Below are 25,893 nucleotides of genomic sequence, written 5' to 3' on the forward strand. Positions count from 1 at the left end.
TGTAATTCAGATGCTTGTGGAAATTTTCTTTGAAGAGATTTCTTCATTTACTCCAGGTCGAACTATTTGTGTTCCGAGGAGGTGGATTGAGTTGTTCTAACACGTATATTAGTGCAATGCTCAATTTTGGATTTTATTTCTTCAGCTTTAGGTATTGTGTCGAATTTTTTTTCGCAATATCACCTTAAATCTTCTTTTTAACTAAAATATGTTGAGTTCATTAAAACCTATATCATTCCCATTTCCATAACCATGGGAGTTCAAAGTCTAAAGAAAAAAAAACAAATGGGAGAGTATATTCTCCTTCAATAATATCATTTGGATCTTTCTAGTTGAGACCAATGTAATACTCTACCCAAGGCTCATTGAGCTCTTTGATCTCTTATTGAAGAATGTCCAATTCTATGCCAAGCATTGTCCACCATTGATAGAACCATATATTGGAACTTCTCTTTCGATAATTGTGCTTTACAGTCTCATACCAAAAGTGTTTTCTCTTTTACATTTTCATAATAAAACTGCAATGTAAAAACATGAATATAGTCCCAATAGTTGGAAGAGTATTCTTTGTCATCTACCTTTGACATGGTAAAGACAAAATGAGTTCATTCCCCAATTATAATGATGGTCATCTTGGAATATTGTAGTACACTTTACTAGAGACAACAATTTTTTTAAATTGTTGAATAGTTTGTTTGAGCTAGATTCCATTTCACAAAATAAAATCTAACTAACATTTCTTTATTGTTTTCAGAATGTTTTTGTTTGAGGATTCCTCCAAATTATATATCATAAGCATTAGTTTTAACAATTTTCAAATATAGCGGATTGGTTAGATATAAGCAAGGTAATTTTTTTTACCATTTGTTTGATCATTTGAATAGTCTGGGTGCATTTATCATCCCAAGGAGGGCTATCTTTTGATGTTATTGATACAGACATGTTGTGGCTTTGGTCAGATCCTTATAATTGTCTAACACATTAGTTGAGGGAACTGATGTAGAATTTTAGTTACATCGACTTTTATACCTCGCAAGCGTACGAATCGTTCATGTAATCTAGCAGTAAGCGAGGGTCATATCCACAGGGAGGATTGAATTTCGTGTATTCTTCAGTCAACTGGCCTAACCAAATATGATGAATTAACATGAACTAAACACTAATTATATCCTAAATTATCAAGCAATAATTTAATTAACTACTTGCACAACAGGAAACGTCAACTCTGGATTTTACCGTAATTCGTGCCTCTCTCGAGCGCCACGTAACCACGAATCCGAATTCTCAATCCTTGCGTCTAGCCCCTCTCGGGCGCCTAGAGTTAAAGACAGAAATCGGATTAAAATACCAAAATCTAACCTCAATTATAATCTTACCCTAATTAACTAATTTAATCAAATATCAAGAAAACAAATCTTAAATAAACCTTAATTATCAAATCAGATTCAATTAACATTCAAAACCTAAGTTCAAACCATATGAAAAATTAAATTCAATAATGATGAATTACTCCCCTTCTTCCTCCTCTCGCTCGGGCAGCAACTCGTTCTCACAGGTGCTGCGATTTTCGGAAATTGGTGGCATCGGGTAGCAATAGTGAGTGGCCGGAGGTAGAGACGACGCCGGCGACGACGGTTAGAAGCCGACGGACGGAGGTAACATCCGGCGAAGAGCGAAACAGAGCTGACGTTCTCTAACCGGCTCTCTCGAGTCTCGGTTGGAGTCGGAATGGCTCCGGGACTGGTCGGAATATGTAAACGACGCCGGAGGATGGTCAGAAAGAAGAAGTGGCACCGGAGAAGCCCTCTCGGATCCCCTCCCGGCCTGGCGAGCAAAGAATGGCAGCGTCGAACTCGCCGCGACGGAGACTCTCTCGAGCTCTCCTCGGGTCTGTTCTCGGTTGCCGGATGGTGGTGGACGACGGTGGCCCGGCGAACGGCGGAGGGGAACTCCTCTCGGATCCTCCCCTGTTTCGGTCGACTGTGCTCCTCTGTTTTTCAATACTCTCTCTTTTACTTTCACGCTCCTGCCCCCTCTCGTTCGACGCCTCTCCCTTTAAATATGATTTTTCTTCTTTTAAAACGATTTGCCCTAGAAATTACCTCCATTTCACTAAGGGCATTTTGGTAAATATCTTCTTCTCCACCCAAATTCTCCTGAAATTCCATAATTGAATCTATAAAAAGCATTTCAGGAAGAAATAAGACTAAAAAAATAATGAAATATAATTCAGGAGGGAGAAATATGCAATATCGACAGTGATTAATGCCAAATTCAATAAATGCTCATTTCATTTGAAAACCGATAAGTAACCACCTATAACACAATTATAAAGGTTATTCTATTATAATTAACCTAGTTCTCATGTTAGAATATGGCATCTATCAGGAACCCAAAAATCTTTATAACCGACTCTTATCAAATATTTGATCAAGGAAATTAGGAGAAAATTCGATACTTCTTTCAATAGGAACAACTCGTCCTTGAGTAATGTTCTGTCCAAGAAATCCTATTTCTATTTGACATAATTTCATCTTTGAAAAGAATAATTACCAAACCATTTTTCTAGTAACATGTTTGAATGTTTCCAAATGTGTATAATGTTGTTCCAAATTTTTATAGAACACTACAAGGTTATCAATATAGACATCAATGTAATTTGAGTAAGGAATAAAAATAGTATTCATGATGTTTTGAAACTTAAAAAGGTACAATTTGCATATCATATGGCAACATTCCATTCATAATGTCCAATGGGAACAACAAATGCAGTTTAATGGCTATCTTCTTCAGCTATTTGAATTTGCCTATATCTTGATTTTCAATCAAATTTTTGAAAAAAAATTTCCTCAAAATTTAGAGCTCCACTCTTTAGGGCCGAATAAGTAGTTGCCTTAACAATTCCCACTTCTAGGTGGTTGAACAAGATCTCTTCTTGTGGAACAATGATCACATAGTAAGCCTAATAGCACTAAATTGACAAATCATCCTATCCCTAATATTCCCAACACTAGTGAGTAACACACGGAGTCCACTGATATCCACAGTAGTCCTTAGTTTCTCCTTTGATATAGATTTGCACGCAAGACCTCACCAGAATCCTTATCAGTGCAAAGGTACATTATAGCCATGTATCCTTGTTGAACTCAAGCTACTAATAGTAGATGTGGCCTCATTGCAATGTCAGCTACTATAGTTAATGATGTGAATGTATGGTTCTACTTGCTCTTATTATTTCAAACAACTTGTCATTATCACTCTTAGGGTCTTATTATACTATATGGTCTTGTATTTATTTATTTTATTTTATTTGTCTTATCTTTGCAAAGTTATTCTCAATATTTTATTTTATTTTTGGTTTTGAGAGGAGATTGCACGAGATGATTTGGCTTGGCTTCTCTTCTCTAGTGTTGGCTTTCTTGTTTGTATTGGTTGTGTATCTTTTGCATCGTCAACTCTGAAAATTTTTTATCAGCATCCAGATAAATAAGGAGAACTTATGTTAGGGGTGGAAAGCCAAGTGAAGACACCTACGTGAAGGGGTGGCATGGCTGGTAAATAGAGGATGATCTCACCCACGTGTAGGGTGGAAAAGAAGTAAATAAGGATGACTTCCATAATGATAGCATAAGGCTATAATTATGTAAGATGTGGTATGTCCACTTATGTCTTTTCTTTCTTTAAGCATGTAACCCTAATGACATTGTAGTCATTGTAAACATCCTCTCACAACTATAAATAAGAGCCTCAAGGCATGGGGTAAAGCATCAAACCTCTCCTCTTCTTACTCACATCCCTAACCCATTCTCTCCTTTCCCAAGAGTTCTTTGTCTCTTTCTCAACTAGTTGTCCCTCTCTTGTTCCTCTTCTTCTTTCTTCTTCTTTTCTTCTATTTTTTTTTATGTGACTAAACTATCCAAGTAAAGGAGACAATAGAAGATGAAGATTTTTCAACCAAAGAACATTGAATACTAAGATTGAAGACTAAGATTTTTTTATTAGCTAAAGTTAGTGACTCCATACCGATGAGTGTTGAAGAGCATATATGGTGGAATCTATCATGAATCTCATGGGTGGAAGTCTCACATAAGCATTACTTTAGTTTAGAGATCTTTTAGTTTTATTTATTTTATGTATTGGTTGTTCACTTTAATTCTAATTATGGGTTTTATAATAGGTATAACTAGGACATGGAGAGTTTAATTTAACTCTAATTCTATGTACTCTCTATAAGTAGAAACCTAATATACTCAAATTTACACACTATCAATTAATTATTTTCTTCTCCTAAAATTCCAACTTTTCTTTTAGAGTATTTTTGGAATATAACGTCTTAGACGCCATATTTTTAATAAAACTATTTAAATATTATCTTTATGATCACATTTAAAATATTTAACTAATAGAATTTAAGAGTGGTAAAATTGTGCCACACCTCTCTATTTCACATGGAAATGAAGATGGGGTTTCTCTTTAAATGAAGAGGCTCACATTGTTCTTCATGGAAGCAAAAAATAATAACCCTTGTTTTACATTGACAAGGAGGTCATGTTTTCAAATGTTATCACTAGATATAGATATGTATATCATATTATAAGGGTGTATAGATAACTAAACTTACATTATTTTTTAATACATCTTGGCTTCAATGTATTCTTGAATAAAAAATTTATATTTAGTATAAGAAGAATGAAGAGATATCCTTTTGAGACAAGTTCAAACTCACCAACTTTTTGTTTTTGGGAGTATTTTTTAAGTATCACATCTTAGTTGCCATATTTTCCAACATAACCACTTAGATATTGTATTTACAATAAATGGGATGTTGTAGTTATCTTTTATTCAATTATTTAATTAAAATTAATTTGAATATGTTGATGTTATTAGACTTTTCTCTAATAGAATTGAAGATGATGTTCCTTATAACTAAAGACGAATTTTGGTTTGTCCTTCATGGAAGCGAAGAGGAATCATCTACGTTTAGAAATTGAATTGTAGTTACTATATAAATTGACTCATGATTCAAATTTAATTTTCCAATTAGAGTAAGTCATTAACCTCTTTCAATTTGGAAGACAGAGATAGAAAACTAGGGAAATCACCTCAAAATTAGCCTAGCTAAGACAGGATCGTAAATGATGTTTATCAAAATGATTAGATGCATACGTTGAGTTAGTTCAAGGGACCAAAACCAAGTATACCTCACTTTTAGAAAGAAATTGAACGATAAAGTACCTAGCAAATAATGATATAGTTGGTATACCATTTTTAATTATTTTATTAGATCTAAAGGATAATTTCAAATCCATCCAATAATTTAATCTCATATATGAACCTATTGTTTAGGTTCAGAATTGTCGAGAGGGCTATTGATGGATGAAATATATCGGTAGCATTTATTAGTTACCACAAAAAAAGGCAAATGCATGATCATTTTCTTGTAGAGAGCTTTCATGGAGAGCCTCCACCGAGAGCAAAACTATTCTATGGTGAAACATACAATTCGATGTTTACACATAAGTAGTATTATAAACAGATAAAATAAAGAACTATTTGATGAAATAATGAAAAATGTTCCATATGTTCTTTATTTATGGTGCTTATATTCATGTAAAACTCCTAAATGATACAAAAAATTTCATGTTTCTCTCAAATATGAATTTCATACCTCTCTAATGAAAAGGGCCTATGTTAGTTTTATAAAACTTGTGAAATTTTTTGGATATGAGTAACCCTAATTTGTGTTTCAAGCTACTTGATCTAATTCAAAATCTTCAGTTTTTACATGTTGTAAGACATCTCAAAAAGACATTAACTAAATACCTTCCCCACATCATAGAGACGACAAAGGGTGTAAATTAGTGTTCTTCTCATAAGGATGACACAAGGGTGTAATTAGAAAAGATGATGTATGTCTACTTATGTATTTTCCTTTCAAGAGTTTGTAGCCCTAAGGGCAATGTTGTCATTGTAAACTTCTTTCATCAACTATAAATAGAGGCTCAAGGCACGGAGTAGATCATTAAGTCTCCTCTCTTCTCTCTCAAATTCTTCCTTACCCTTTTCTCTCACACTCTCTCTCTCCATCTCCATAGTCGTCCCTCTCCCACCTTTCTCCTCTCTTCCTTCTTCCTCTCATTTTCTTCTTATTTTCTTCTTTCTCCCCTTTCTCATCCTAAATCTAACATGGTATCAGAGCATTAGGTTTGGGATCCTGAAATTATTTGCTGGTTAATCAAGGTTTTATCAACTCTTTCGATGGAAGTTGAGGTATTAAACAAGCTCCGATTTTGAACCTCTTTTAGCTCACAAAGATAAGTTTTCTTTTCTCTTATTTTCCTTGAGATGAATGTTGTTATATATCTCAAAAATTTGAAGGTTTATTAAGCATGCTTTGATAAGAAAAGATAGAGTTATTGCATCTTTTATATTAGCTTCAGTTTGGTTAATATTAATGTGTTTATTCCATGCTATCTTTGGTAAAAGATACCAGTTTTTAGACTGATACAATATGTGGATTTCTGATTCTTTATTTGTTAAATGAAGTCTTGCTATTCTATTGACTTAGGATTGAAAGGCTATATTTACATATTTTGAAGGTTGAAGATTGATGTCATTGTTCAAATTTTTATTTTTTTCACTTTGGAAGGTATTCTATCATAAATATTGGCTCTTGATCTTGTTTCTTAAAAGTTTAAAAGGAAAAAAAAGGGAAAAAAAACTAGAGGTGCATGATTAGTTAGCACATGACTCATAGAAGCAAAGTTCCTTCTTTAGAAGATTCACTAAATTGATTGAGATATCTTGAGTTTTTGGTATAATCTCACATACCTTGATCGTATCATTGGGGTGTATCCCACCAAAAGACAAGATTAGAAAGACATAAAAAAAAATAAAAAAAAAAGGCAGCAAAGGTTGGTTCTTTGGGTAATTTGTTGGTGCCAAACACTAGAAGGAAATGTTCATTCTTTAAAGGATCTCCAAGGTATCTGAGATCTCCCTCTTGGTATGATTACTAATTACCATCCTTAATTATCCCCTTGCCTAAAATATTTAAGGCAAGTCAAGGATTGAAATTGATTTACTGAAGTGGCATATAAAACACTAAAGGAAGGATTTTTATCTTATTTTTGTAAATTAGTTGATTGAAGGAAGATCTTCTTTAATTTGATTTCTTGGTAAATATTCTTTCCTGAGTGAGAAAGTCTTCCATGCCCTACCTATTTTTTTTATCTCGGCCAACATGCACTCTACTTATTTAGTGCAAGATTAGTTGTTGTATAGATTTCATCTTTGGTTTTTGGGTTAGATCTTCTTCATTTCCCAAATTAGTTCCTACCCGAGCTAGTTAGCTCATTTTTCAAGTTGGTTCCAACCTGAGTTGACCTCGGTTTCCCTCCTCTTGAGTTGGTTCATTCCTAATGATTAAATATCACATGGGGAGTAAGAGTGACCTTACCACTATACCCCTGAAAGGGTTATCTAATTACTTGAGCTGGTCACAGTCGGTTAAAAGCTTTCTCATTACAAGGGACCTCTTAGGATATCTTACCAAACCAACTCCACCTATTGATGAGAATGACAACTCCTCTATTAAGTGGTTGAAGAATGATACATTGGTAATAAGTTGGTTAGCAAATAGCACGAAGGAGCATGTGGCTAATAATGTGGTCCACCTTGAAACAACCAAACAAATATGGGACACTTGTGTAAAGTTATACTCAAGCACAGAGAACCTCCATAAATTGTATGATGTTATTCAGAACTTGTTCAATACCAAACAAGGGGACAATCTACATGAATTCTTAACACGGTTTCAGGGACTAATTCAGGAATGAAAAATTGTTTAGCCCTACTCTACTAATATATCTGTTCAAGAAAAGCAGCAGGAAACCTTAACAGTTTTTATCAAACCCTACCTAGAGGTGGCCAAGACTCAACTTCTCAGCTCCTCTTCACCTCCATCATTTGATGACATAAGTGCCACCTTACTTCGGATACCAAACCGTTCTTCCACCTCTCACACTAGGGTATCATCTGTTATGTACTCATTTAACAGGGGGTACACCTTCTACCACCAGAAATCGTTGTAGAAATTATAGAGGAGGCAGAGCAAGAGGTGGTAAGACTGGCTCTAGTCCTTTGAGGTCTGATAACCTAGTTTGCTCTCAGTGTGGAGGACTAAATCATTTAGTGGAAGCCTGTTCGAAGCTTCATGGCAAACCAGACTGGGCCACTACTAACGAGGCCTCGATACATAATGATAAAATGAAGACAAACTTGAGTCACACGAAGGCAAGATGACTATAATCGATAAAGATTATGAATTCTTGCAAAGATTGAAGACTATGATGGTATCTTCTCCTGCATCTTCTTCCACTACTACTGCCACTACTGTTTCATGTATGATCTCTGCCAGTTCCTCTTTTTCATCTTGGATTATTGACTCAGGAGACTCCGAGCATCTGCCACGTAATAAAAGTCTATTACATTCCATGTTTGTATGTTTATCAGAAAAGTTTGTTCTCATAGACGACGAATCCCAAACGAAAGTTCTTGGGAAGGAATCCTCCTCTGCTACACCTTTGTTTCCACTTATTGGTGTCTTATTTATTCCCCAGTTTCCCTTAAACTTATTGTTTGTTAGCTAGCAAACTTTTCAATTGCTTCATCACCTTCAAACCTTCTTTTTGTGTTTTTCAGGATCTAACAACGAAGCAGGTGATTGGTGGAGATCATGAACAGGGGGGCCTTTATTACTTAGTCTTGTCTCTGGTGACTGTAGTTTCTGCTTCTCCAAAAAAGCAAGATTATGGCACAACTGGTTCAGACATCCACCATCAACAATTATTTCCTTGTTTTAAAACATTGTTTGGTTTATACTGTGAAGTATGTCAGTTGAGCAAACACTAGAGGGCAACATATTCTCCTTGAGTTGAAATTAAAGGTGTTGCTCCTTTTTCCTTAATTCACTCTGAGTGCCTCAAATATTTTACAAGTTAAATATTTTTGTCACATTTGTGGATGATTTTACTTGAGTCACATATGTTTCTTTTTAAAGAAAGGTTTGAGATTTTTTTCATCTTTAAGTCCTTTCATGCCATGGTAAAAACTCAGTTTGGTAAAAACATACAATCATTTTGATAATGCCAATGAGTACATCTCCGGTGAATTTCAATCCTTTTTTTCAGGATGAGCATTATCCATCAGACATCATGTGCCTGTACCCCTCAACAAAACGGTCTAGCCGAAAGGAAAAATAAACATCTTCTAAAGGTGGCCCGCGGCCTGCTCTATTCTACGAATGTATCTTATTTTTGTTGGTTTCACGCAATTCTTACTACCTTCTTCCTTATTAATCAGTTGCTTTCCTCTATGCTTAAACATAAATTCCCCTATTCGTTGTTATTTCCTGATGAAGACCTTGTTTCCCTTCCCTTGATGCACATGTTTTGTTCATATCACATCCCCCCAGAAGAGTAAGTTCGAGCCTAAGTCTCTTAAGTGTATCTTCTTAGGTTACTCTCGTACCTAAAACAATTATGTTTGCTATAATCCTTTTCTTTGGAAGGTACTTATTTCTAGGGATGCTACTTTTTTTAGGACACATCTTTTTATTCTTCCAAAGATGCTCTTTTGGGTCTTTCATCAGTTCAAACAACTCTGAGACATGTTGTGCCACTTGACGTGGATCTCCTTCAACCCCCTAAAGCAATGATCGACACCACACTTTTGGAGTTTACGGATCCCTCCGAGGTAAACCCATTTTTACCTATCATATTTTGTCCACAATTTGATACTAGGCCCATAGCTCTAGCCTAGAACTTGCACTAGGCCTTCTACTTCTCATCCTATATCAAATTTTGTTTCTCACCATCAGTTGTCTTCTTCTTGTTGTCAATTTCTTGCATCCATCTCCTCTTTATCTGTCCCACAATCATATCAGGATACTCTAAGACATACAGGATGGAAGACAATAATGGAAGAGGAAATGAATGCTTTATATGAGAATCAAACATGAACTTTGGTTCCGCCTCCTTTCGAGAAGAAACTCGTATGGTATAAATGGGTTTTTACCATCAAGCACAATCTCAATGGTTATGTGGCTCGTCTTAAATCTCGTCTCATTGCCAAAGGTTACACTCAGTATTATGGAGTTGATTACGAGGAAACATTCTTCCCGACGGCCAAGTTAAATACGGTATGAATCCTATTATCACTTGTTGCACATTCTTCTTGGCCGATATATCAACTGGATGTTGAAAAATGCCTTTTTAAATGGTGATATTAAGGAGGAGATCTACTTGCATCAACCACCTGGTTTTGTGATTGAAGGGGAGTTGGTACGTAGATTGAAGAAATCATTATATGGATTAAAACAGTCTCCTCGGCTTGGTTCGACAAATTTAGCCAAACAATGTTGCAGTTTGGGTTCCATAGATGCTCTATTGATCATTTTGTATTTGTCAAGAACACCTTGAAGGAAAGTGTGTTATTGGCTGTTTATATAGATGATATTGTCGTAACTAGTAGTGACGTCGAAGGAATACGAGAAGTCAAAGTGAATATATGCAAGTAATTCAAAACAAAAGACCTTGGACTTTTAAAATAATTTTTGGGTATTGAGGTCTTCCAGTCAAAACATGGGATTATCTTATCTCAGAGGATGTATGTTCTTGATTTGCTACATGGATGATGGGATATCAATCGGTATATACTCGTATGGATGCTAACACCAAGTTGTGTGCAAGCTCCAACGAAGATGTGAATGTAGGACAATATCAGAGGTTTGTCGGGAAACTTATTTATCTTACAATAACCAAACCATATTTAACATATGTCGTAAGTGTGGTTAGTCAATACATGCATAAACCACAAGTTATTTACCGACAAGCTCTGGAAAGAATCCTCCGATATTTAAAAGGAGCTCCTGACAAGGGACTTCTCTATAAATATCACGGTCACCTCAACATTGAAGGATTTGTGGATGCAGATTAAGCTGGTTCACCTGATGACAAGAGTTCACTTTTGGTATTGCACCTTAGTTGGAGGGAAATTGGTTACATGGAGGAGTAAAAAGCAAATTGTAGTTACTAGATCCAATATTGCAACATAATACAAGGCTATAACCCATGCATGCAATGAGCTTCTATGGATCAAATCTTTCCTCACTGAATTAGGGTTCCACAAAAAGACTCATATGGAACTCTATTGTAACAACCAGACAGTCATCCACATTAATTCAAATCCAGTTTTCTATGAGATAACAAACACATTGTGGTAGATTGCCATTTCATACGAGAAAATTTTTAAACTGACATTATACCTCTTAAACAAGTTTCATCTCAAGGACAAGCAACAAATATACTCACAAAGCATATCACATCCAAGATACTAACCACTATATGCAACAAGTTGGGTATATACGACTTTTTCTCTCCCCTAGCTTGAGGGGGAGTTTCAGAAGACATCTCTAAGGAGCACTAAGGTAAATACCTTCCTCATGTCAAAGAGATGGCAAAGGTTATAAGTTAAAGTTTTTCTCAAAAGGATGACACAAGGTTGTAATTAAAGAAAATGATGTATGTCTACTTATGTCCTTTTCTTTTGAGAACTTATACCCCTAAGGGCAATGTAGTCATTGTAAACTTATTTCATCAATTATAAATAGAGATTCAAGGCAAGGGGTAGATCATTAAGTCTTCCTTCTTCTCTGTCAAATTCGTGATCTCTCTCTCTCTCTCTCTCTCTTAGGAAGAGGGGGAGTCGAAAGTCCTCCACTTTTACTTGCCACAACAAGGGAGGGATCCCTTACTCTCCCCATGACCACTATATACAGTTAGCAGGGAAGGGGCGATAGGGCCGCACATTTCCCTCCCTTTTGCATGTGCAAGGTAGATGGAGGGTGGTGGTTCTCTCCTTATTTAAAAAGTCCAATGGCATATGATGTCTCAAATGGCTGTCAAACTCGGTTTGCCTAAGTTCAAATGGATTCAATCACCTCATTGGATTGATAACTTGATTGGGTTAAAACCTTAAGTTTTGAACTGACTAGAATTATTAATACTTTATTTTTATAATTCTTAAGAATTTCACCCAAGATAATTCTATTGTTAAATTCATGTAAATTTTTATTGGGCTCACTTGAGGATAAGAATTAAACTATGTAATTTGAACTATAATATTATTTCTTTGTTCTAACTTTATGTATTTAACCTATATTTTATCTACATCAATTGACATTTTTTATACCCAATACACCCAACAAGTAAGTCATTAATGTTACTTGAAAAACTCATCACTTTGAAATCCATGCAATGAATGCTCACTTCAAGGTTGGTGATCCAACCCATTCCTTGCCTTATTAAACTACACCTAATCCTTTAACAGACTATAACCTAATACATATTTAACACAAATTTATAAAAAAATTATATAAATAAATTGAAATATTATAATTATGAGAAGACTTAAGTACATGTAAAGTGTCTGATCAAATTTTCTTTTCCTAAATGTCTTTATAATAATAAAGAATATTTTTTCAAAAACATAAAGAACAACATGTGTAAGAATCCCTTACCATAAAGAGCAGCATTGTGGGAGTTCGTTATGGCGGAAAACCGTTACCTACCTTAAACCCATGCAGAGTTTTCTTCCTCTACCCATTTGCCTTGTTAAACTACTTCTAATCTTGATCCATGTCTGTCATCCATCCTTTATCAGTCTATCACTTATTACATATTAAACATAAATTTATAAAAAAAATATTACAAGTATAAGAAGAAGACTTAAGTACTATGCAAAGTGTCCGACCAAAATTTGTTTTCCTAAATATCTTCATAATAATAAAGATTTTTTTTTTCAACAATATCTTTTTCAAAAACATAAAGAACAACAGTCATAAGAATCCCTTACTATAAAGAGCAACATTGTGGGAGTTCGTTAGGGGCGGAAAACCGTTACCTACCTTAAACCCATGCAGAGTATTTTTCCTCGGTTCATTCCGAGCCACGTAAGGTTCCCCATTTAACCCGACCTATGTGTACCCAATCAGGAACTTTGTTTTGGGATAGTTAAGGGTGGAAAACCATTACCTACCTTAAACCCATGCAGAGTTTTTTTCCTTAGCTCATTCCGAGCAGGTTCACCGTTTAACTCGACCTGTTTGTACCCAATCAGGAACTTTGTTTTGGAAGAAGATGATTCAACTCGCTCTGAGTCATTCTTCAACCTCAGACTGGAGTTCTTTACTCAAAAGTAGAGCGAGTCAGGACTAGAGCGTAGATTGAGGCGAAGACAGATGAGTTCCTGTTGATCAGCCCAAAACTTTCCCGGAGAAAACCAATTTCACATCGAATCACTTGCAACTTAGCAAGTTACCATCTTCTCTCCCATTCGCACGAACACGGCTCCCGAAGCTCAAATATAAGACACCAAATTTGCAAATCAAAGGAAGCAATACATTTTTTTTACTTTATTCTTCTTCATTCTCTCTTCGTGTACGAGTGTCGCGAATAAGACCACACTGACTCCGAGCAGCGACACTCGTTGCCTGAGAGAAAAGGGAGACGTTAAGTCATCGTTTCCATCCATTTCAAGGTCTTCTCTCTCCCGAATCGTCTCTTTTTCCTACATTTATTGGTTTTCTAGGAAATTCTTACAGAATTCTGGCATATATATGTTGATAGGAAAACTTGTTCTGAGATTCTATTTCTACAAGTTTTTATCCTCTATCACGATGTTTGAAGTTGGTTTTTGTGATTTGAAACCATCGAGCAATAATGAGAGGTCTCTGTTCAAGGGCCAATGACATGATTATTTGGATGTCAGCCAAGAGGTAGGGTTTTCAGATTGAGGTTCTGGTTTTTAAGGGGTTAACCTAGATGGACGAAGAAGAGAAAAAAAGTGGTTCTCTGAGGAGGAAATCGAAACAGACTGAGATGAAAGGTGAGTCAGATGATGATGAGCCGATTGGGTCTATGTTGAAGTTCATGAAGAAGAGGATTAAGTCAAGCTCTGCTGATGTTAGGGAAGAGAAATCTAACTTAGGAGATTCGGATTTTGGAGAGATGGGTGATACTTTGGCCAGTTTTAGGAAGAAGTTGAAGGCGCCAAAGACAGCTTGGCCTGACAGATCTGGCACACCAAAGCCTTTGAATGGGACAGGCCCTTCAAATCGGGTTCAAGCACGGGTACACTCTGCTAGAAAGCAGAAAGAGGAAAATTTAGTGTCTGGCAAAAGTTTGGACAATTCTTTGGATGATAATACAGCAGATTCGTTATCAGAATTTGTCCAGAAGGTACATTCTGGTTCTTCGAAGAAATTCGGTCCTTCACAACAGAAAAAGAGACGTGGTCGTTCTGGTGCAAACTTGGATCATACACATGGAGATGGTGCTGAGGCTTTGCTCCCTGTGGTTGTTGGGAATATTAGTTTAGGTTTAGGTCTGAAGGGAAAAGAAGAAGATGCCAGAAGATCTGATAATGGATTGGCAGGAAATTTAGATTTGACACAGAATGGAATAATATCAGTTGCAGATGAAGAGCAGTGCACAACAATGTCTTGCAAATCTAAAGCTGAAGTACTGGTGTCAGGAGACCCCCTACAAACTATTAATGGTTCACATTCAGTCCCGACAGAGAAGCCTGTGGAGCATGGTGGTAGCAGTTTGGATAGGATAGAAGAAGAAACTGAAAGATTTAAGCCATGTATTAGTGGAAAATCTGATACTGCATGCACTGACTTGGTTAATAAATTCCCTTGTTCTTCTGCATCAGAAGCGACACAAGCAAAGAAAAGGATTGGTTATGATGGGTTGATTGGGGCGTCTAATAAACGTACAGAAAGATATTCACTAGACCTTGATGAAAACCTGGAATCTAATAATGCTATGAGTAAAACCCTTGGCAGGAAAATGTTACAAGATCTGTCAATTAATATTCCAGGTATGCATACCACTGACAAGACAACTCCAACAGTGTCATGCTTTGATAGTGAGCTAAATGGACCTATTGAAGAAATGCCACGAAAGAACCTTCCAGACATCAAGGGGGATGTGGAAACATTTAGTGAAAGAACAACAAAACCATGTCATACTGATTTAGAGAATCCCCTTCCTACTTCTGTGACTGTTAAAAATGAAGAAACAACAGCATTTGTTGAACCCACAAAGCCTCCATCAAGTTTTGTACGGATGCCAATGCAGGAAATTCCTGCACCTGAAGATGAGCCCAATATGTCAGCTGATGAGTTCAGTAAATATTCTGTATTCACTCAAGCTAAAAAGCAATTTACATTCACAGACACAGTTAAGAATGAAAGAGCTTTCATCTGTGAGAGTGGATTGACTCAACTTTCTGGTGTAGCTGCAGAGGATTGTGAACCTGTTGTGATGGAAAAGTCATCCATTATCTCAGTTTTTGTGCAAACAGGACAGTTATTGGCCATTAATGATGCAACAGTTTCATCATCTGATGCACTTAAAAGTTCTGGTCTTTCTTCCTATGTGAAAAAGGAAGAACTTCCAGTGACGTGTGGGGCCTCGAAAGTGCAATCAAATGACCCCATACATGATTCTTTATGTGTTAAAGAAAGCAGGGACTTGGAAGGTCCAGATGGTCCTGGATGCTTATCTGAATCTGAGAGAAAATATAAGAAGCTCTCAGCATCACAGCGCAATTTGCGGAAGGCCAAAAAGCGGAGGCATGGGGACATGGCTTATGAAGGGGACAGTGATTGGGAGGTTTTGTTGCATGAACGAGGACCTTTTGGAAATAATACTAATGTTGATGGAGATTCCTCTGTTAGAACAAAGGACAAAGCTGAGTCTCCATCAAGCCAGTCGGAAGAGGCTGACAGTGGAGGTGCTGCAGCAGTTGCAGCTGGTCTGAAAGCTCACAAAGTGGGTCCAGTTGAAAAGATAAAATTCAGGGAGGTTTTAAAACGGAGAAGTGGGCTTCAAGAATACCTTGAATGCAGGTTAGTTTGTTCTTAAAAAACTTGCTACTTGCTCTGGGGCCATCATGATAACATATGTTGAGGCAAATTTCCTACTGTCATTTCTAGTTCACATCTCACCAATTCTTTAGATATGATACCTTCAAGTTTCCACTAAATAAATTATTGTTTGTGAACTTATCTATCTGCATTTCTAGAATTTTTAGCCTTCTACCTGATCCAATGTTAGGAGGTTACCTAAGCTGGATCCAATGTGAATTTATTTGTACGGGATTGCAGGAACACGATCCTAGATCTTTGGAGTAAAGATATTTGTCGCATTTTGCCTCTTGTGGACTGTGGAGTAACAGACTGCCCCTCAGAAAATGAACCTCAACGTGCATCCCTTATCCGCGAGATTTATGCATTTCTTGATCAAAGTGTAAGTCTTCCCTGGTCTTTATAAAAGTCTAGTTTTTTTGGATTTGCTTTTCAAGTTGCTCTACTAACTACTATAGCTGCCAAGCTCTGAAGCTACCAAATTTTTACAGTGAAAGTACCTGCTTGATCCATATGTTGTCCTTAAAGAAGCTGGGCTTTTTAATTTTACTAGTTTTTGTTTATTCAAACCACCCAACGGTAGTTGGGGAAGATCCCTCATGTATTAAATCATGTAACCAAAGCTTGCAAGAAACAGAGTCATCCTGCAACACCTTGTTGTGGGAAACCTTATCCCTCTAGCTACTGGCTAGCTTACTTTGGTTTGTATTTTTCTTTATTTTATCTTTTTCTTTTTGTGCTTCTGCTTCCAGGGCTGTTGTACTTTCTTCCATCTCTTCATAAAATTTTCAACGTTCTTCAAAACAGATGACGTTATTTTGATTCTAGAGGTTTCAGGTTCCAATCCAATGTGATACAAAAGCTTTAAATAGTGTATTTTTGTCTGTGTACTGTTCTTCTTCACTATTATCAAGACAACTTTCTGGGCGGCCTTGAATCTTTTGTACTTCTTTTATCCTTTTTGAGTCCTTGGTTACCATCTTTAGAATGAAGCTATTTTTTTTTTCTTTCTTCATTTTTATTTTTAGAGTTTCTATGCCAGTTTCTGACAAGCAGTCTACAGGGTTATATAAATGTAGGCATTGCTTTGGAAAAGGACAGCACACAATCTAATGGAGTGTCTCAATCCAAGCTTTCAAATGAGGGCAAACCAGAAGAATGTACTGGTTGTCAGGTAGCTGATTCATTGGAGGAAGTTGCTCTTACTAATCAGGTTAAGACTTCTGATGACCTTTCTGTCAGCAATTGTATTCGATCCCAGAAATACATGAACCAAGACATTGAAGCTGCAATCAGTAACAAAGTCCATATCTGTAGCACGAAATCTGCAGAAAATGAGCTTCGTAATGTGGACATGGGTTGTGAAAATTTTGTGGCTGAAGCATTCTCTGATCAGAGGAAGCTTGTGGGGTTTGGGTCTGGCACTCTTGTGGAAAGTGAAAAGGATAATAGTTTTGTGGATGAACAAGTACTGGACAGAGTCTCTGAGATAGATGCCTTGAGTGCTAAAGCTGCGAAGAGTGAAAGCCCTAAGTTCACTTTCGCTGGAAAAGATCCTTTGGAGGTGGGCCATAGTGAGCAGTTGGGTTCTAATGTTCGTGGAAGGATAGTTGTTGTGGGGGCAGGCCCTGCTGGCTTGACAGCAGCACGCCACTTGCAAAGGCAAGGTTTTTCTGTCTGTGTTCTTGAAGCTCGTGATAGAATAGGTGGTCGTGTTTATACAGATCGCTCTTCACTCTCAGTTCCTGTGGATCTTGGTGCCAGCATTATAACTGGTGTTGAGGCTGATATTGCAACAGAAAGGCGGCCTGACCCATCCTCTTTGATTTGTGCTCAGTTGGGCCTTGAGTTGACTTTATTGAATAGTGATTGCCCTCTTTACGATATTATGACAGGGCAGAAAGTCCTTCCTGATCTTGATAAAGCTTTAGAAGCTGAGTTTAATAGTCTCCTTGATGATATGGTGGTACTTGTTGCCGAAAATGGTGAGGGTGCTATGAGAATGTCTCTGGAAGAAGGATTGGAGTATGCCCTGAAGAGGCGTCGTAGCGCCCAATTGGAAGTAGCAGTAGAGGCAGGTTCATGCAGGGTTTCTGGTGATTTTCTTGTGGCTGATCTAATGCATGAGAGGAGTCTGCCCAGAACTAACCCGAAAGTGGATGTTTTGAGTCCTATCGAGAGGAGAGTAATGGATTGGCATCTCGCAAACTTGGAATATGGTTGTGCGGCTTTGCTCAAGGAAGTTTCTCTTCCTTATTGGAACCAGGACGATGTTTATGGTGGATTTGGTGGAGCCCATTGTATGATTAAAGGGGGTTATGGGGCAGTAATGGAATCCTTAGGAAAAGGGCTCAATATTCATTTCAACCACGTGGTTGCCGAAGTTAACTATGGTGCAGTGGACAGTGAGGGGGCTGTTGAGCGAAGCCCTAAAGTCAGAGTCTCCACTTTAGATGGTGGCGTGTTTGATGGAGATGCAGTTCTGATTACTGTACCTCTTGGTTGCTTGAAGGCAAACACTATTAACTTTTCTCCGGTCCTACCCGAATGGAAGCAGTCTTCTATCCAAAGACTGGGATATGGTGTACTGAATAAAGTAGTTTTGGAATTTTCGTCGGTCTTTTGGGATGATACTGTGGATTACTTTGGAGCAACCACAGGGGAAACTGAAAGGCGGGGCCAGTGCTTTATGTTCTGGAATGTTAAGAAAACCGTTGGTGCTCCTGTTCTTATAGCTCTGGTGGTTGGCAAGGCAGCTATTGATGGTCAAGACATGAGCTCATCTGATCATGTGAGCCATGCTCTAGTGGTTCTTCGTAAACTGTTCGGGGAAGATTCTGTACCTGACCCAGTCGCATCTGTTGTCACAAACTGGGGGAGAGATCCTTTCAGCCGGGGAGCCTACTCCTATGTTGCTGTGGGGGCCTCTGGTGAGGACTATGATATCTTGGGTAGACCTGTTGGGAACTATTTGTTTTTTGCAGGCGAAGCTACATGCAAGGAGCATCCAGATACAGTTGGTGGGGCCATGATGAGTGGACTTCGGGAGGCAGTACGAATAATTGACATCTTAAGTACTGGTAAGGATTACACTGCAGAGGCTGAAGCAATGGAGGCCAATAAAAAACACTCAGATAGTGAAAGGAATGAGGTGAGGGATATGGCAAAGAGGCTTGAGGCTATTGAACTTTCTAATGTCATGTGCAAGAGCTCTTTGGATGGAACCCAGAGGCTGTTAACTAAAGAAGCATTTTTGGAGGAGATGTTCTTCAATGCCAGGACCACTGCTGGGAGGCTATTGTTGGCTAAAGAGATGTTGAGTCTTCCTGTTGACTCTTTAAAATCATTTGCAGGAACTAAAGAGGGACTTAGTAATCTCAATTCATGGATACTGGTATAAAAGGGATCAGTCACTTATTTTATTTACTCTTTTTCCAAATTTCAAAGATAATAAGCTATATACTTTCCCAATTCACAGGATTCAATGGGGAAGGATGGCACTCAGCTTTTGCGCCATTGTGTTCGTCTACTTGTGCTTGTGTCAACCGATTTATTGGCCATCCGTTTATCTGGTAAAGTCTTTACTATGAACAAAATAAGTTCTCATTTTATTTAATTTCTTTTATGATTTTGTATACTGGTTTGTTTCTTCTTATACTATTTACATTTCAGTGTCCACCTTGCCTTGTTCTATAGGGCCAAAAAAAAAAAAAATCCCACTTTAGTTGGGTATTGATCCTGCATAGCTTTTGTGCTTGGTGTTGTGTTATTGCTATAGTGTTTTTGAATATGGCAAGGATGCTATTAAAGAAGAGAAAAGAAGATACATCATTTGGCAAGAAATGATACAAGGGGTCTAAAATGAACATTTATTGCAATTCTTATTGTTGGGTTGGGCCCAGTTACATCCCAAAATGACTAGCTATTTAGGTGACCTATTGATCGACCTTAAACCCAATTACTATTCTTAAACATGGGACTTTTTTCCCACTTCACACTCTCTTCACGTCCAGGCTTACACATAATTGGCCTCCGACGTGCCCACAACACACAAACAACCTAACTCTCACCTTATGGAGCCCACTCAAGACAAATAACTTGGAAGCCTATACTGGGCCTTGGTCCATGCATATAGCCTGCTCTAATACCACTATTGAATCAAAATGGCTAACCATTTAGTAGGCATATTGATCAACCTTATAACTCACTATTAAGATTTCTCAATGTGGGACTTTTTTCCTACTTTACAATTACTGTTTTCAGCTGTATTATTAATAATGTTATGATCATTATTATATCGGTTGTACCTTTGGCTGACTCATGTTGGGGTGGAATGGGTTCAGGTGGGTGGGGTTTAATGTCAATTTGTGGAACAAGTCTCAGTGTTGTCTATTTGAGTGTTAATAATCTACAAAAATGCCACTGGCCTATGACTGATTGTATTGCTGACATTGTGTCATCTATTCATTGTAATTAGAACCTCGTTCCTCGATCAGCCAATTCTTTGGCTGATAAATTGGCAAAATTTGGAACCTCTCAGCAATCTCTCATTGTTTGGGAAAGATTCCCCCCTTGTAATTTGGTTGTTTGAGCTTTCTCTTAATAAAAATCAGCATATTTTTAAAAAAAAAAAAATAATCTGCAAAAATGTTTGTTATTTTTATTTTTTTGGAAATGTATGTGTTGTTGTCATTATTACTATTATTATTATAACCCAAAAAACTCTTTCACTTGTATCGTGGTGTGGCAGTTCCACTGTTACTTTGTATTCCATTTTGACTGTTCTCTCTGACTTATGTTCTCAAACTAGATTTTTTTGCAATTTCAAAAAAAAAAAAAAAAACTTTGGACGAAAAAGACAAATCATACAGAAGGGGAACTGAGGAGGATTGATCACAGAACAACTACGGTGTTGTTTGAAGTGGAAATTGTGTTTGGAGTGCAATGAGATGCTTTATGTGGTGAATGGTCTTAAGTGGAGAAAGAACATCTGATGAAATGGCAGAGATGAGAATGTTGAGCGTAATGTGTGCAAATTTAGCAAACGAATGCATTAATGGGTTGTTAGGTCTAGCATTAATGGATGAGAAAATAAAAGAGTTATGCTCTCAAAAAATAAAAAAAAGACTGTAAAACAATGTTCAAAAGAGGTCCAATTGTGTACCATTGATGATAGTGGTTCATGCAGTTGGTTGACAGACCAAGGAAATAAAGGAAGACAAAAAAGATATTGATGGAAGTGGTAGTATGGAGGAGGATTCATGTAGCAGGACCCACCATAGTTTAGGATAAGGCTCCGTTGGCATTGGCATTCTCAACATTTGGCAACTCATGCATCAAGTTGATTTTGACATGAAAGAAATGTTTTATGTTTACACACTAGATATATAATGGCATTTGGCAAACATCCTACGCAAAATTATATTCTTCTTTTATTTGCTCTTCTTTGTTTTGTTCACTGTGCTTTTTTTCTTTAAAAATTCCATTTTGCTTGTATTTTTAATCTAGATATCTGAAAGAATCCTTCTTTCATGATGTTCAGAAATCACAACTATTTGCACTTGTGTACTGGTGGTGGCTAAAGCAATCACTGGGAACTGTCTATAGTAATGCTACTCTTACTACTACTATTACTATGGCAACATTTATGCTATTCCTGTTGATGTGTAGGTATTGGAAGGACTGTGAAGGAGAAAGTTTGTGTACATACTAGTCGTGATATTCGAGCTATAGCAAGCCAATTGGTCAATGTTTGGTTTGAAGTTTTTCGCAAGAATAAGGCTGCCAATGGATGGTCAAAATTACCAAGGCAAACTACACTTTCAGATTCATCAAAGATTAAATCTAAGGATCTGAGCTCGGGAAGTCATTCACCTTCTAACACAAATAATAAGAAGGTGGATCTCAAGTCTGTCAAGTTGGGAACTGTGACTGACTCAAAATCTGAGGTTAACTCCTCAAGTTCTGACCGTGCTCCACAGAGCTGGGATTCCAAGGTGGAACAAAATGTAGTCATGTCTGAGGAAGAAACTGCTGCTATTGCTGCTGCTGAAGCAGCTCAAGCTGCTGCTATTGCCGCTGCACAGGTTTGCCTTTTCTGGAACTGTAAGATGTTATGGTTATATGATCTTAGTGCTGTAGGAATGTGCACGAGTTTTCTAATTTGGTGCTCCTCGCTTTTGGATGGATTGCAGTTCTGAACGCCCCTCAATACTTTACCCTACCTATCAGATTTTGGTGGTTCAATTTGCATATTAAATTGTTTGCTATTAGTGTGATGTTTGAAATTGCTCAAATCTCTTTTGAGATCCGTCCTTTGGTTTGTCTAGATTGCATACTCTGTAAGATGTGTTAGAAAATCATTGTCAAACTGGTGCTAGAAAATGTATTTTATGGTGTGCAAGTTTTCCAAACGATTTTCAGTTTAAAACCTATTGAAATATGTTAAGTTGAACATGTATCAGATGTAAGTTTGTGGTTTTTGCTTCTAGAGAACTACAGAAGATAAATCTATTAGTGTTACTTGTTTTGTGTACTTGAGAATATAAAATGGAACTGTTTCACCTGATTAAGTTTTTTATTCTAATAGGGTTGAGTTTGTTTTTGTAGTAAGGATACTATGCATCTTATGGGCATATAAATGCTTTGCATGTATAACGATTAACTTATCATTTTTTTCCTGTACAGGAATATGCATCTTCAGAAGCAAAGTGTAATGCCTTGAGTGAGCTTCCAAAGATACCTTCATTCCACAAATTTGCTAGACGTGAGCAATATGCACAGATGGATGAGTCTGACATCAGAAGGAGGAGATGGTCTGGAGGCATTTTAGGAACACAATATTGTTTATCTGAAATAGACTCCAGAAACTGCAGGGTTAGGAATTGGTCTGTTGATTTTGCTACCACCTGTGCAAATCTTGAGAGTTCTAGATTGTCAGGTGATAACCATACACATCCAAGTTTTTCAAATGACCCATCATGCAATTATCACCTGAAAGAACATTCTGGGGAAAGTGTAGCTGTGGACAGTAGCAGATTAACAAAGGCCTGGGTTGATAGTGCGAATAGTGGAGAGGGGAAAGATTACCATGCAATTGAGATGTGGCGATCACAGGCAGCTAATGCTGATGCAGAGTTTTATCATGAGACCATGGATGTAAGGGATGAGGAAGATTCAACTGTGGTGTCAAAATTGCCATTCAAGGACAATGAAAGACGAGTAGAAGCAACTGGTGCTTCTCAAGCAAACAAAGTGGCTATTGATACTCGGTCAAGAGGAGCGGAGGTTATTAAGCAAGCGGTTGTGGATTATGTGGCTTCATTGCTCATGCCTTTATATAAAGCGAGGAAATTTGATAAGGAAGGTTATAAATCAATACTTAAGAAGAGTGCAGCTAAGGTGAGCTTTTTTTAATGCTTAAAGTGCCTCTGGCCCTTTGCCAGATCCTGATGTTTTCATCTTTTCAATCACATTTTATTTCTCTTCTGATGTGAATAATAAGTTTGTGCTTTTTTCTTATCTGGATACCCTGCGTCTGTTTACATCTTTCTTTTCTCCTTGGTTGCTGTTGTCAGGTTATGGAGCATACAACTGATGCAGAAAAAATGATGAGTGTTTCTGTCTTCCTTGACTACAAGAGGAAGAATAAGGTCTATGCTGATCTTTATGGATAATTTCCTGTCTAATGGATTTCATCCTATTGACTGTTTGGAAAATAAAGAACTCCTACTTTTTATTCTTGTGGAATACTTTCTTTGAGATTTTTACTTATATATGATTGTTTTGCTGCCTAAATTTCTCGATGTTTTCTTTTCGTGGAGTCAGCTATCATGCTAACATTCAAATGCTGGACTTGTAACTGCAGATTCGTGCATTTGTGGACAAGTTGATAGAGAGGCATATGGCTATTAGCCCAAATGTGAAATCATGACACTTCCAAGGATGAAATGAGGGTTACACTTTGTGCAGATGACACATAATGATGAAAATCATTTGCTTGGAGTGTTCATACTACTTAATTGCAATCCATTTTTTGGATGAGGTGAGATTTGGAAAGTCGTGGTTGCAAATATCTACAGGACACTCTTTAGAATGCCAATCAAATTGGCATTTAAAGCTGAAAGCTGGAAAAGATTTTCTGAGACTGAAATTATTATCAGCTTTTCTTTTTCCATTTGAACCCAAACTCAAGATGTGAAGAGGAAACAAATTGGTGAAACAGAATAGCCAGCAACACCTTTGATTGTGTTTCCATATAAAGCAACTGCGGATCAGCTACAAGTTTGCTCTTTCTTCTAGATCACATTGCATCTCCGAAAGGTTCCTATTCGTCAAACAGAGTTTGTATTACTGAGCCGCACATTAACCCCTATTCTTTGTGGTGGGCTCTCCCCAAGGCCTGAGTTACTAGATACTGATTATTGTACAGCACCAGATTGTTTTGACATCAACAGCATACTTACATTTCTTCTTCCTCAAAGAATACTGTGACTGCTATGAAGTTAGTACAGAAGTTTTATTTTTTATTTTTTATATGGATAGTACAGAAGTTTTTGTAACTTATTTCTTCTTATTTTCACATGAGTAGTGGCAGGTTTACCAACTTAATTGTTCAACCTTGTTTCTTTTTTTTCTTAATTAAATATGGTGGCCTGCAAGTGTTGAAGTTAGTAGAGCAGTTTTTATAACTTAATTCTGCTTATTTTCACATAATTAATGGCAGGTTATTTAAATTGTTCAACCTTGTTCCTATTTATTTGTCTTTATTTTTAGTATTGTGACCTGCAAGGTGTTGCATCAAGTTTCCACATAAGTAGGGCTTTCTGTTTCTTGCTAAATCTGAGATTTACTAGCCTTGGAGCTAATGTTCTAACAGAATTGAATGAAAGGAAATTGGGCATTTCTCAGTATTCTGTGATGACAACATTTTGGTGAAGACAATGAGGTGTTTATTGGATCATCATTTCAAAGAGATTGCAAATGGAATATATTTTTTTGACGAATACCCTTGTTTCCTGCAGTGAGCACTTGACTGCATGAGGTGGGGAAGATATGTTGAGACACCAAATCCTGCATATGGGACAAATGCATAGTTTTCCACTCGTCTTCATAGTTCCTGTTTAATATTCTGAAATGGATTCCAGAAGGTAACTTACTGCCTACCGACCTTCTTTTGCATGGTTTAGTTCTTCAATGGTCCTGCATTTGGTTACTCTCCTGATAAGCATTATTCCCTCTCAAGGTGATGAAATCAGCTGTGATTGTTTTTTAGCCAATTGGAGGTCAGAATACCTGGGTCTGTTCTTGCCATTTTCTGTTGCTGTGGTTTTCATGCAAATCTGTTTTTGCAGGCCTTGGTGCTATTTGTCATTTTAGCCTGCCTTGCTAGAACTACGATGGGGCAACAGCAGCAGTTGAGTGCTGCTATCCATCTCTGACGCAAACTGCTGTACTTTTTAACCTTTTCTACCTAACATGCAAGTGTCTCAGACCTTGAATGTGAAGTCAACAACAACCTGATCAAGCATGTCATATGGAGTTACTGATTTCTGGGTTTTCTCTGTACAATTATAGACTGATTGACTTACCTCTACATCACCCTTGTGTTCTTGCTCCATCGATTATATTCATGAAGTCCCCTTTCTTTTCCTCCTACAATCTGGCGAACTTGTCAGGTAATGTAGCACAATTGAGGAAAGCTTAAGCTTTCTTTTTTTTTTAATCTTGCCTTGTTGAGATTAGTGTGGGAAAAAAAAAACAAAAACCTCTTGTTGCATTCAACATTTGTATCTTGCTTTCCTTTTCTTGACAAAAGACAGACACAGGAGAGAGTTACGATTCTTCTTTTCAGGATTATAAACTGGGAGAATGTACAGTTATTCTATCCCTGACAA

At 37.2% G+C, this 25,893-nt stretch overlaps 1 protein-coding gene across 2 annotated transcripts; it reads left to right on the top strand.

Annotated features, from left to right (window-relative positions):
* Positions 1 to 13,407: 13,407 nt before the first annotated feature.
* On the top strand, positions 13,408 to 25,883 carry LOC137944845 (lysine-specific histone demethylase 1 homolog 3-like). Of its 2 annotated transcripts, none has more exons than XM_068790613.1 (10): positions 13,408 to 15,979; positions 16,238 to 16,379; positions 17,061 to 19,391; positions 19,476 to 19,569; positions 21,668 to 22,083; positions 22,685 to 23,398; positions 23,575 to 23,649; positions 23,865 to 24,500; positions 25,021 to 25,146; positions 25,351 to 25,883. In XM_068790613.1, exons 1-8 carry the CDS (start codon positions 13,884 to 13,886, stop codon positions 23,928 to 23,930), a joined length of 5,934 nt encoding a protein of 1,977 aa, XP_068646714.1. In that variant the 5' UTR covers positions 13,408 to 13,883; the 3' UTR covers positions 23,931 to 24,500; positions 25,021 to 25,146; positions 25,351 to 25,883. The 2 variants fall into 2 exon arrangements, with proteins under 2 accessions (XP_068646714.1, XP_068646715.1); XM_068790614.1 differs by having other exon boundaries at positions 23,865 to 24,041.
* The last annotated feature ends 10 nt before the right edge of the window (positions 25,884 to 25,893 follow it).

This window comes from Aristolochia californica, unplaced genomic scaffold, assembly GCF_029961685.1.
Source record: "Aristolochia californica isolate CCGP_79_NKW_82.1479 unplaced genomic scaffold, dmAriCali1.0.hap1 SCAF_11, whole genome shotgun sequence".
In the NCBI taxonomy this organism is placed as follows: domain Eukaryota; kingdom Viridiplantae; phylum Streptophyta; class Magnoliopsida; order Piperales; family Aristolochiaceae; genus Aristolochia; species Aristolochia californica.